At 23.9% G+C, this 12,695-nt stretch overlaps 2 protein-coding genes across 2 annotated transcripts; both read left to right on the top strand.

The window, feature by feature from the left end:
• The first annotated feature begins 247 nt into the window (after nt 1-247).
• On the top strand, nt 248-7,557 carry LOC112603662 (ATP-dependent Clp protease ATP-binding subunit clpX-like, mitochondrial). The gene is made up of 12 exons (XM_025352351.1): nt 248-499; nt 635-726; nt 798-971; nt 1,050-1,177; nt 1,679-1,844; nt 2,223-2,366; nt 2,498-2,662; nt 4,687-4,787; nt 5,579-5,731; nt 5,798-5,974; nt 6,836-7,057; nt 7,319-7,557. Exons 2-12 carry the CDS (start codon nt 642-644, stop codon nt 7,481-7,483), a joined length of 1,680 nt encoding a protein of 559 aa, XP_025208136.1. The 5' UTR covers nt 248-499; nt 635-641; the 3' UTR covers nt 7,484-7,557.
• A 1,687-nt stretch (nt 7,558-9,244) lies between these two features.
• LOC112603496 (protein phosphatase methylesterase 1) lies at nt 9,245-12,410 on the top strand. The gene is made up of 9 exons (XM_025352078.1): nt 9,245-9,558; nt 9,637-9,817; nt 10,238-10,347; nt 10,415-10,663; nt 11,052-11,117; nt 11,178-11,319; nt 11,390-11,567; nt 11,692-11,824; nt 12,240-12,410. Exons 1-9 carry the CDS (start codon nt 9,491-9,493, stop codon nt 12,256-12,258), a joined length of 1,146 nt encoding a protein of 381 aa, XP_025207863.1. The 5' UTR covers nt 9,245-9,490; the 3' UTR covers nt 12,259-12,410.
• The last annotated feature ends 285 nt before the right edge of the window (nt 12,411-12,695 follow it).

The raw sequence follows: 12,695 nt of genomic DNA, 5'->3' as shown, positions 1-12,695 counted from the left end.
TCAGCTGTTCAATTTTCAGACGGTAGAGTTAAAGCATAGGCGTAGAGTAATTATAATTTATAAATCGTTGTTTGGTTACTGCTGTCTAGCGTCCAGTTAAATTAAAAAAAAAAATAATAATAACTAATAAGTATCAACTACCATAGACTAGTATATTATAGTATCCAAAAACTACCTAACTGATTTGGACAGTCAACTCACAACAGCTGATCGATTAATGACCTCGTTATCATTCAGTGGTTTATCATTTATTGGCAGTATTTAGTTGTTAAACAAAATAAACAAAGCTCTGTAACAAATGACAATATTGAATATTCCACGGACATTGTAGTAATCACTAATCTGTGATAGTTACCAGTCGGCAGTCGCTACTCACCATAGTTAGCAGTCTGTTGTGTGTTTTGTATTATTGTTCAGCTTCGAAGGATTTATTGTGCGGTGCGCACACTAACGTTTTCTTCTCAAAACGACGACGTACCTGTTGTTGAAGCTTTTTAAAGTATGTTCTCAGTTTAAAAACTCTTGTTTTTATTTTTTTCAGGGAGCCTAACCATTTTAACTTTAATTGTCCAAAAGCACTTGTTTTCAAAACAAATTTTGTTAAATTTATTGTATTTTTTTTTTCAACTCACAGACTTGAAATGGCGACCAGATTAAAAAACTTGTGTTCTAAATGTATACAGTCTAAAGTGTATACTAATTATTTAAATTTATCAAGAAACTTGAGTAAGTAAAGATGATTTATTTGAGTATATCGTTGATAATTTGGCATGTAACCTTGTCCTTGCATTTTGAAGGTGTATTCAGCCATGGCCTTCACTTAAAAGACACTGTTCACCAACGTAATTTCCAGACTTCGCCTAATTGTTGGAATATAGAAAACTCCGGGTCAGGACGCAAGGGTGATAATAATGGCCATACAGGAATACTTTGTCCTAAGTGTCAAACTGCTAATTTAGAGTTTTTTTTAAGTAATTATATTATATAATATTTATTTTTTTTATAATTATAGTATACAAAATTTACTTTATATTTCTAATCTGTTATAGCTTCTAATCGATTTTTGAGATGTCAGCGATGTGATCATATATTCAAAGTGATTTCTGCCGAAGAAAATAATTTAAAAGATGTAACAGAAGAACAAAATAAATTTAAGCCACCTCCAATTCCAAAAGAAGTAAGTAGTTATTTCAAAAATCATTATTTGTTATAGTAATATACTATATTTATTAAGCATAGTATTATTTTAGTGTTTATTTACATTATATAATAGTATTTGACATTATTGTCATTGTTTAAAATTAAAATTAAAGTAAATTATTTTTGGTTGAAGTTGAGTATAAAGTTTTGATTTTATGTATTCAATCATGCCTAAAATAAATTAATTTCTAACTCTAATTTATAATTCTGAAAATATTTTTATCATGTTAAATTTTTTTATATTATTTTGATAAAGATAAATGTTGATAAATTATTTAATTGTATGTAAGTTTCAAAGTTCATATATATATATATATATATATATATCTATGATAATAATAATTGTAAGGTATAAAAAATGTATTTTGAAATATAGATGTTTATAATTAGATAAATAGTGTTGTAATAATTGTGTTTGGTTTCTTTACTAAATTAATTAACATTTAATAAATATTTTTTAAATATTTTGTTTATACAGATTTTTGTAAACCTTAATAAGTATGTGATTGGTCAAGAGTTAGCTAAGAAAGTGTTAGCTGTGGCAGTTTACAATCATTGCAAGCGTATTATTCATAATATTACAGCACCACAAAAGAATGATTCAATTGATCAACGATTACTAGATAACTTACAAAATGCAAGAGGTAATTAAATATCAATGTTTATGATTGTGCTTTTATAAGTAATAAAATTAATTTTTCTATTTATATACATATTTAATCACATTTAAAATTATTAGGAAAAAAGGTAACTTAGTATTATACAGTAAAAACTTTTTACTTCAGAATACTTCTGAACTAATTAATTTTTCCATTTAAAAAAAAAATTTGTTACAAGAAAACCTGACTAAAATAATCGGTTTATAGGTTGTATAGGTCTGTTGTTATTTTCCATAGTAAGAAGATTTCTGTCTTATAGTTGACAATATAAATTAGTTGTTCTGTATAATCTCATATAATTCTCACTATTTTTTTTAATGAAAAATTTAAAAAATAAATTGTTAATGTAAAATTTCATTTTAGAGCATTTTTCTAACAACAATATATTTGGAATGCCACAAATGGATAGTACAAAAAACAGTCAAGAAGAAATTAAAATTACTTCATCATTTGAAAATACACTCTTAGAAAAGAGTAACATTATATTATTGGGGCCTACAGGCTGTGGTTTGTATTAATTTGTTTTAATGTTATTTTAAAAATAAATACAATGTCTTATTATTTAAAATTTATATTTATTACATTATTACAGTATAATTTATAAATATTAATTTAAGTGAATATTTTGTTTTCATTAGGGAAAACGTTACTGGCTCAAACAATAGCTAAGCAATTAGATGTACCATTTGCAATTTGTGATTGTACCAATTTAACACAAGCTGGTTATGTGGGAGAAGATATTGAAAGTGTAATTGGGAAACTTTTACAAGCCGCTAATTATGATGTTGAAAAGGCTCAAACTGGTAATACATAAATTTTAATTATTTATTTAAATATTATAATAATTATTCACGTTGTAATAATAATTAATAATACTATTCTAATATCACCTAGAAAAATATGTGTTTAATTTTTCAAGTATAGAAAATAAATAATTATGTCTATAATATTATTATCGACACTAATTGATTTGTAACCAATTAATTTTACAATATGTTTTGCCTCCTAAAGTATTAATTTTACATCTATTCATTAATTTTCTGATTTTTCACTAAGAAGAATTAATTTTTGAAAATATTAAAATTAAATCTATATTATTACTTATAATAGGGTCGACTAAGTAAATTAGTAGTTAGCCATCGTTTCAGTCACCATATTTTGCTAGTCGTATTATTTATTGCCCAAAATTGTGTTTATATAATTTTATGACATAACTGAATGTCATGTTTAATGTTTGGATTCATGGTTACTTAAAAACAATGTAATAATAGTGTGCCAAATTTATGCTGACAATGCATCTTATATCATACTGCCTATAGATTATTATTCTATTGTTTATGAATCCTTAAATAAAAACTATTAGGTATATACTAGAATAACAATTGAAGCAAAGTTTTGATAAATATCGAGTAGACATTTTATAATCTATTATATTATCTATCATCTGTACTTTAATTTGGATATTTATATTTTCTAATTGAACACTATATACTACTATATGAATAAATAATTTATATTTTCAATAATTTTGCTGCACATATGAGGGCAGTTCACACTCTGTGAACTTTACAGAACACTATAAACCGTGGCACACAAATTAAGACTACTGTTCAGTCATAAAACAGAATATTTGAGCGGACGCTTCATCCATGTATGTTGCTTTGTCTTACAAATGTACAACATAGTAAAAACACTAAAAACCATGTTGGCAAGAACCATTCGGACTGTAGTCCAAATTAAACAACCAAATGTTCACATTAGAAAGAAGAAATTTTGAACTGTGCAACATCGTTTTTGTGTGTTTCAAACTTGAATAACTTTTTTGTAGTTTTGATATTGAAAAAATAAAACGATATTGTACAGTCCAAAATCTCTTCTTTTTAGTGTGAAAATTTGGTTGCTTGTTCTGGACTACAGCCTGAGGTATTCTTGTCTGGGTGAAACGGTTTTACTATGTTATATTTATGTAAGATAGAGACAATGCATTTGAAGTAAAGCATCCTTTTAGTTTTAGAAATATTTTATTTTATGACTATAAACTGCTATTAAGAGTTTTTATTATTTATTTTCTTTGCATATTTGATTAAGATGGCTAAAGATATGGATACAGTTATTGATGTTTAAAAATGTATACATTACGAATTGAATATGATTCCTTCTAATCATTAGACCTTTATAAGTATAGATTGTCTTTAACAACTTTGCTCAATGGCTACTAGAGCTTTTATTTATTGTTATCACTGATCAGTTAATCAGTTATATTTACTAATATTATTGTATTTGCTCTAAGAATGAATAAATATTTTAATAGTTTTACAATTACTTGAATGATGTTAGGTTTATCTATATTATTTTATCAATTTATTTTTAAAATAGTAAAGTGAAAAATTTTGCTATCAGGACTTTCAATATATAAAATGCAAATACATGTATAGTCTTAAGTATAGACAGTATAGTGTTACTAACATTTAAAATAGTTTTATTTATTTCTGTATTAAAACATAATATATGTCTAAGGAACATTATTTACATTATTTTTTTTTAATTCTTTATTTAGTAAAAATATGGTGACTTTTTATTGAAATGTATCCAATAGTTTAAATGATATCTTTACTTTACAATATATCTAAAATTATTAGCTCAATTGCTTTGTTTTGATTTCAAAAATAATGACAATATTTGTCAGTTTTACTATTTTAGTTGTTAGTCAATGCTTATTAATTAATTAATGTATACACAATTAAGATAAAGTATTGTACTAATTCATAAATGCTCTTAATATTATATAATTTAATGTTTAGTATAACAAAAAAAAAAAATGTTTTAGGAATTGTTTTCTTGGACGAAATTGATAAAATTGGTGCTGTACCCGGAATTCATCAATTAAGGGATGTTGGAGGTGAAGGAGTCCAACAAGGAATGTTAAAAGTAATTTTTAATCATTTAATAATTTTAATCGTAATTTTATACATTAACTAATTAATAATGAATGTTTAGAAAATAAATTAATAATGTTAAATTTAAAGTTTTTAATAATTCTATTTTGATTTAAACCCTGCGTTTTGGAAAAATGATTCTTATATTTGTTTTCTGGCATTTATGAAAAAGTACCAAATTATTAACATACTCTTTAATTAATGATTATAATATTTTATAATTGAAATATCTCTTGTTTCGTGGTAAACTATAAAAAATTTGACAAATTTTATTAACTCCAATAAAAAACAAACCTAAGGAGGAAATTAAGTTTAAAAAAAATTTTGTTTATTTTGCTTCAGGTTTTTACTTTTTATACAGAAAATGTTTTTTAACGATGCTCATTGAATTATTTTAGATTGAAAATTTAATCTTTTATACAATATGATTGAAAACAGCGTTAATGTTTTTGAATACAAAACAGTAATAAACAATATTAATTGTTAATCTAACAAAATAGTTTAAAGGCTAAACAGTATCATTATTGATAATAGCATCCTATTAAATACTTTTCTCATTTTAATTAGACATTGTACTAGAAAAAGAAATCAGAATAAATTACAAATAGTTGTATTAACTCATTATTATCTATTTTATTTTATTTTTTATGAATTAACATATAATTAACTATTTTTATTAGTTCTTATCCTTTTTTCTATACTATTTATGTATGGTGATTTGTGGTATATTATTATATTTACAATAGTATTTTTATAATATATTTTATATTTATTGTATTATAGATGTTGGAAGGTACTGTTGTTAATGTACCAGAAAAAAATACTAGAAAACTTCGAAATGAAACAGTTCAAGTTGATACTACTAATATACTGTTTGTTGCTTCTGGTGCATTTACTGGTCTTGATAGACTTATAAGTCGCAGGACAAATCAAAATGTAAAAGAATAAATAGTTAATTCTTAAATTTGAGTTTAATTCATTAATTATTTTTTTGTTTTTTAGAGTCTAGGATTTGGTGCAGAAATTAATAGTGAAATGGGAAGCAGAAGGGCTGCTGCTGAAGCTGATCGTGTTGCTTCTACAGCTTCATACACTGATATTGAAAAAGAAAATGCTGAAAGAGATGGGTTGTTAAAAAAAGTGGAACCAAGAGATTTAATTCAATTTGGAATGATACCTGTAATTATTAATCTATTTATTAATGAAATGAATTAAGCTTATGTATAGACTTATTGATATGAGTAAATTATTTATTTTATTTAAAAATAATTTTTATTGTAATTTGAATTTCAATATATCATTAAAATACCAATTTATTTTGACCAAAAAATCATATGCTAGAAAAAAAAAAAAATTACTCAATTACATTTTCAGTTAAATTGTAAATTTCAAGTTAATTGTTCACAAATTATATTTCATGGTAAAATATTTGAAATAAAATATTTCTTATTAAGTTTTCATTTCCATATATTATGTAAAAAAAAACGGGTAGATAATTTAAAATATTTATGTTTTTGATTAAATATATTTTTATTCAACATTAATTATTTTAAAGTTCTATTCCTAGGTTTATTAAATTCTGAACTATGCTAGTGCCCATTAATGATTATTTTTAAATAATTTTAATTTTAATTAATAAAATATTGCATTATGATCAATTGTTTATAAAAAACAGTTCATACAAATTAAATATAAAATTGCTATACATAATTTTCAGTTTTTTATATTATATTCATAATCTTTAAATGGTTAAAATTGAAAAAAAAAAATTAGTCATCATTGTTTGAATTTTTTTTGGTCTGGTGATAAGATTAAACTATAATTATTAACACTTAACAATAATTCATAATTATTATAAGTTATAACAATGTCATCATGCTTTAGTAATTTGATAGACAAAGATTATTTTTTAATGAACCATGTGCATTTAAAAAAAAAATAATTTTATTGAAAACTAAAGTTTTATTCTAAGTAATTATATTTATTAATAATAATATTGCATTAAATACATTTGTTTATATATTATTTTATTTTTACTAGGAGTTTGTGGGAAGGTTTCCAGTTTTGGTCCCATTCCATTCCTTAAATAGAAATTTGCTTGTGCAAATTCTTACTGAACCAAAAAATAGTACAGTCAAACAATTCAAATTACTATTTGGTTTAGACAAAGTTGAATTAACATTCACAGATGAAGCGCTAAGAGCCATTGCCTCGCAAGCTTTAGAAAAAAAAACAGGTGCTCGAGGGTTACGAGCAATTGTGGTAATATTATACTCTAAATTCTATTTTTTTTATGAAAATGTTAGCATTGAAGTAATTACCAACTCAAATTTTAACTTTTACTAACAAAATAAAATATGTAATTTAGTTTATTTATCATTTTAATTAATTTTAAAAATAAACTTACATAGTTACGTACTGAAATTTTACTAGACTACAGTACTTAATAAACTGTAAAATATATTAATAGTTAACAATAATTTAACAATAATTTACATTGCATATTACTTAAAATGTTTAAAGGAATCAATTTTGTTGGACCCAATGTTTGAAATTCCTGGTTCTGATGTAGTAAGTGTACATGTTACTGAAGATGCAGTCAATGGTAAAATGAATCCACATTGTATAAGAGGCCGTCCAATTGACGAAGGAGAAGCCAAAATGGATACAAGAGCTAAAGTTGAATAAATTTCCATGGTTTTAAAAATATCTATACTGTCAAAAATAATTAAAGTTTGTTAAGCAATTTATAAAAACCTTTATTCAAGAAATATTTATTTCTATTTAAATTAATTTTGTTTTTTGTCTTTAAATTGTTCTAATATTTAGAATTTAACGTTATGTAAATTTCATTATAAGAATAAAGGTATATAGTTAATGTATTATTTGTGATACTATATGAGATATAAAATTAAGTATTCATAATTAAATCAATTCTTAACAATAATATCAATTATTATTTTACTTTAGAATAGTTATATTATTAAAAATTGATTTATTTGTGAATATGTTTTAACTATCGATTTATATTAGGTCTTCAATATAATTATTATTTATTATTATTATTATTATTATTAATTATTATTAATTATTATTACACAATAATATTTATTGAAAGTAAAAATAAATAATTTTTTTTTTAACATTTTGTTCGATAATTAAACTTATTTATAATTATCTAAACGACAATAATTAAGAGAGAATGAAAGAAAGTAAGTAATTGCTCCACTATACAGTATAGTAATGGTGTGCTGAAGCAGGATTTTTTATGACAATTTTCTCAAGATAAAGATGGGTGAGATGGTAGGTGGGTATTGAGCAATAGATTTAGTGGGATAAAAAGTTTTTAATAGTTATAGTTAAATTGTTAAGTAAAAGAAAAAAAAATTAATTAAAAGTTGTGGGTTTATAGGTGATCAAATGATAGTTTGTCTCAGGTCTAAAAATTGTTGAGCACATTACTCCAGTAGAAATATAGTGTATCATACCATTGAGAAAGTCACTAAAATGGATACACTAAATTTGAATTTAATGATAAATTTTTACAAATGAAAATCATTTTTGAGTAAAGGACAGATTATTTCCACTATTGTTCCATCATATAAATATATTGCTACCAATTAAACTAAATTAAAGTAATGTACTTTACTGTAATTAATAAAAAATCTAAATAGGGAATCGCATGAAATGAATTAAAATATTTTTTAAATGTCATTATTTATATGTAAAAGTTTCAAATTTCCACGAGAAATATTTTTCAATTTCAACAAAATAATAAAAATTTAATATCCTTCATTTAGTTATTGATTTTTGTCCAAAATCCAAATTTGAACTTCATACGTCTATAATATCTATCTATTTTTAGATTTTTTAGTTTCAGTATATTATACTATCTGTGTATTAGGTACTTATAAAATACCTCGATTTCAAGCCTTAGCATCTACAAAATAATTTTCGAAATTCAATGAATTATTTAATTAAAATGTTTATTTAAAATAATTTAACATTTAATTTCAGATTCTGAGTGTAATGAGAGATGTGTGTTTTTTTGCGTGTGTACACAATAAGTAGTTGGAAAAAAGTGATTGATTTTCAACTTTGTGGGTGATTTTGAATAAAAAATTGGATCGAGTCTGTACTTTAAACAGGTAAAAATTAAAAATGTCCACAATTTTATTTATAATCGGAATAAAATAAACAAAAAGTCGAGGAAAACCGGGAATTTTTACTCCATTCTAATATTGTTATTAAAAAAATTTGTTTTGTAACCTCGCCACCATGGTCATCTCATAACTTTTACTTAAATTATGAATTTATGAGAAATTAAATTTAAATTTAACTATGATAACGATTAATGACTTATCATTGGTAACGATTATCATTTATCACTGTGTTTCTTTTTTTTATGTTAACTGATATCTGATAGTGATTACTGATTAGTGATAGGTATTGGATGTGAAGTGTTTTGAGTTAGACATAAAAATTGAACAGGACTCTTAACTGTACAGGAAGTTTGTTTCGCATTCATACAGAGGTTTTAATGTAAAACTTCTAATTTTTGTTATTTAGATTATCTGAAAGACCAATAAACTAGAAAAAAAAATCACATCTTTCTGTTGGTGTTCAAGACATGTGAAAGAAAAAAACACTTATATAGTCAATATAGTTTAGTCAGGAACCTACTTACAGATCACTATGTCTCATATTGGTAAATTCGGTCTAATGGGAGGAAACTTTAAAAAACCACCTCAGCGGAAAACTAGGTATGAGATCGGAGTGTAAAACAAACAGTACCTATGTTTGTATTACAATTGTATTAACAAGTCGGGTTGTTTGTTTAGATTGAATCGTTCATACGAAGAGTTGACTCCCATATCTTGGAGTGAGTATTTTGAACATAAACGCTTTGTTGAAATTGATGGTAACAGGTTTGCGACCTACTCACTGGGCAATGTTGAATCTGTACTGATTGTTTTGCTCCACGGTGGAGGGTTTAATGCTCTCACGTGGTCTCTTTTTGCTGTGAGTAACACTATAATTGTTTGATGTAATATATGTTAAGTAGTTTTCTATTAATACTAAATGTGTGTAATAATTTTTTTCATTATTTTGGTGCACAACGTTATAATGTTAAAATATCAATTTTACTATAATTTTAAATCTAATCTTTGGTGTTTGCTTTGATAAATTAACCCATAGAGTTATGTTAGTTGTTTTCTTTTGGTACATTATGTAATAGTTATCAAAAACATATATAACAAAATGCAGTAGAATATTTTGTTCTATCAAATTATCTTGCTAACATGAAACAATTTTGTTCTATAATTCAATCATAAGCAGAGATTAACATGTTTCAAAATTATTTTATATTAGATTTTAAATTAAATAGTATTCAAATATCCTAAATACTATATTATTAATTTAAATCATTTTGTTTTCTAGAAACATTTAGTAAAACAATGTGAATGCCAAGTATTAGCAGTTGATCTTCGAGGACACGGAAATTCATTTACTACAGATGATAATGATTTATCAATGACTACTTTTACTAAGTAAACTTTTTTTTGTATGTCTATATTTTCATACAGAATATTTTAATTGAATACAAATATATTGCAGCGATGTCATAAGTTTATTACGTAAATCATACCCAGACAAAATGCCTTCAATAGTTTTAATGGGCCACAGTCTTGGTGGAGCTATAGCTGTAAATATTGCTTCTTCTGCAGAATCAGATTTGCCAATTATTGGTTTGGTTGTCATTGATGTGGTTGAAGGTTCAGCAATGGAATCATTGGCTAGTATGCAAAGTTTTTTGAGAAGTCGTCCAAAATCATTTAAAAGTTTAACAGATGCTATTTCATGGGGGTATGTATGTAATATATTATATTTAAGACTTAAATTTAAAATCATATCATAAGAATTCAAGTAATTAATAATATGAATATTTTGTAAAAATTGGAAAACAACTTTTTGGAAATATATTATAAATAGTTAGGTATAATAAAAATGATATTTAAGTTAATATAATATTTATTTTGATAAAATTTTAAAAATTATAAATGTTAATTAATTTACAATTAGATAACATGTTCTAAATGTCTAAAGAATTTATGTTAACAGTATTCAAAATTTTCCATTTTATAGAATTTACTATTTAATGTTTAAATACAGATTATCTGTGTACATTTTTAAAAGTTATTGTTAGAAAGTTTTAGTGTTAATTTAATGTGTTTGTTATTGTTTTCAAATTTAGAATGGGGAATGGTCATATAAAAAACGAAGAATCTGCCAGGGTTTCTATTCCAGGACAAATAAAAAAGTAATAGTATAGCTATATATAAATGTGTTAATTAAACATAACTAACTGTTTTGGTTTTAGTGTCGCCACTGGTAAACTTGGTACAGATGAATTAGAAGAGCCAACAATTGACACTCCAGTACTAACAGAAACTATCTTAGAACCTCAATATTCAATAGATTCTATTAAAGAAGATGAAGAGTTTGGGGCATCTTCAATTTCTGTCAGTAAAACCAATTTAGTAACTCATAATTAAAATTAAAATGTTTTAATTTATATCTTGTATTTTCTAGAATCAAAAATTATTGGGTAATTATACATGGAGAATTGACTTGTGTAAGACAGAAAAGCATTGGCCTGGGTGGTTTCAAGGACTTTCAAAAAAATTCCTATCTATACATGCACAAAAATTATTATTACTGGCTAACATTGATCGTATGGACAAAGATTTAACTGTTGGTCAAATGCAAGGTAACATAATATTGTATAAATGAATAATTGCTCTTTTTTGAAGAGAATTTAATGCCATGATTTTTATTATTTTGAATTATTAATAAATTAGAATATATTTACTATTTTATTTTTTGATAATTAGGTAAATTTGAAATGCAAGTATTAACTAGAGTTGGGCATGCTGTACAAGAAGATGATCCAGAAAAGGTTGCTAGTATATTGTCAAATTTTTTGGTACGAAACAAATTTGCAAATCCAACAGGAGATTTTGTTCGGTAAGTCAAAATATTTATTTCAATTTGAAAAATAGTATTTGAATTTTTTTTAAATATTTAATAAATATAAGTTAACAAATAACAATTATATTAAATGTTAATTTTAAAAATAAGTCATAAGTCTGTGGATGAAAGTTAATGAAAAGGTTATTTGCATTTAAAGTCATTAACAATGTATCTATGCAAATAGGAAGCAATTAATTACAGTTCATAAAATAGACATCAATTATAAATGTCGATGAACTACAATACATATTTTTTTAATTTTTTCCATTTAGACAATATTGTGTTAATAGAAAATAGTATTGGATGTGAACAGAAGTGACAAATTCAATCAAACATACATTTTTTATAATATTAAATATTGATTAAATATCAATGTAGTAATCAAAATATTTTAAAATTTTTGTTGCAGTATTCTTCCTGGTTGTTAAGTTGTGCTAATCAAATACTTACCTGATTAGCACCTTCTCAAATTAATAAGATAAGTGAGTGTGTCAATTTATGAGTTAGACATATTTATATATTTTTTAATACATATACTTATAACTAAAACAAAAACATTAAATTATATAAACAATTATATAAAATTTAATACGTATCAGTGGATGTACAAACTATATTCTATTAATAATTAATATTTTACTTAAAAAAAAAAAAACAAGCATGTGTAATACATATTTCCTATGCAGTTTACAATAATCTGTACTTTTATACATATAAAATTTGATTTTGTGAAATATTATTAATAAAATGTATTTAATGTTGTATTTTTTTTTTTTGAAATTTTTTTTTCATATCTACTTAAAAAAGTAAGATTAATTTAAGTGGCTATTATAATTATTTATTGAAAAACAAACAAGTTACTCAA

This window comes from Melanaphis sacchari, unplaced genomic scaffold (assembly GCF_002803265.2).
Source record: "Melanaphis sacchari strain LSU unplaced genomic scaffold, SCAv2.0 Contig10_pilon_pilon, whole genome shotgun sequence".
In the NCBI taxonomy this organism is placed as follows: Eukaryota; Metazoa; Arthropoda; class Insecta; order Hemiptera; family Aphididae; genus Melanaphis; species Melanaphis sacchari.
Note: the sequence above shows the minus strand (reverse complement) of the source record. Positions and strands in the feature narration are given on the sequence as shown.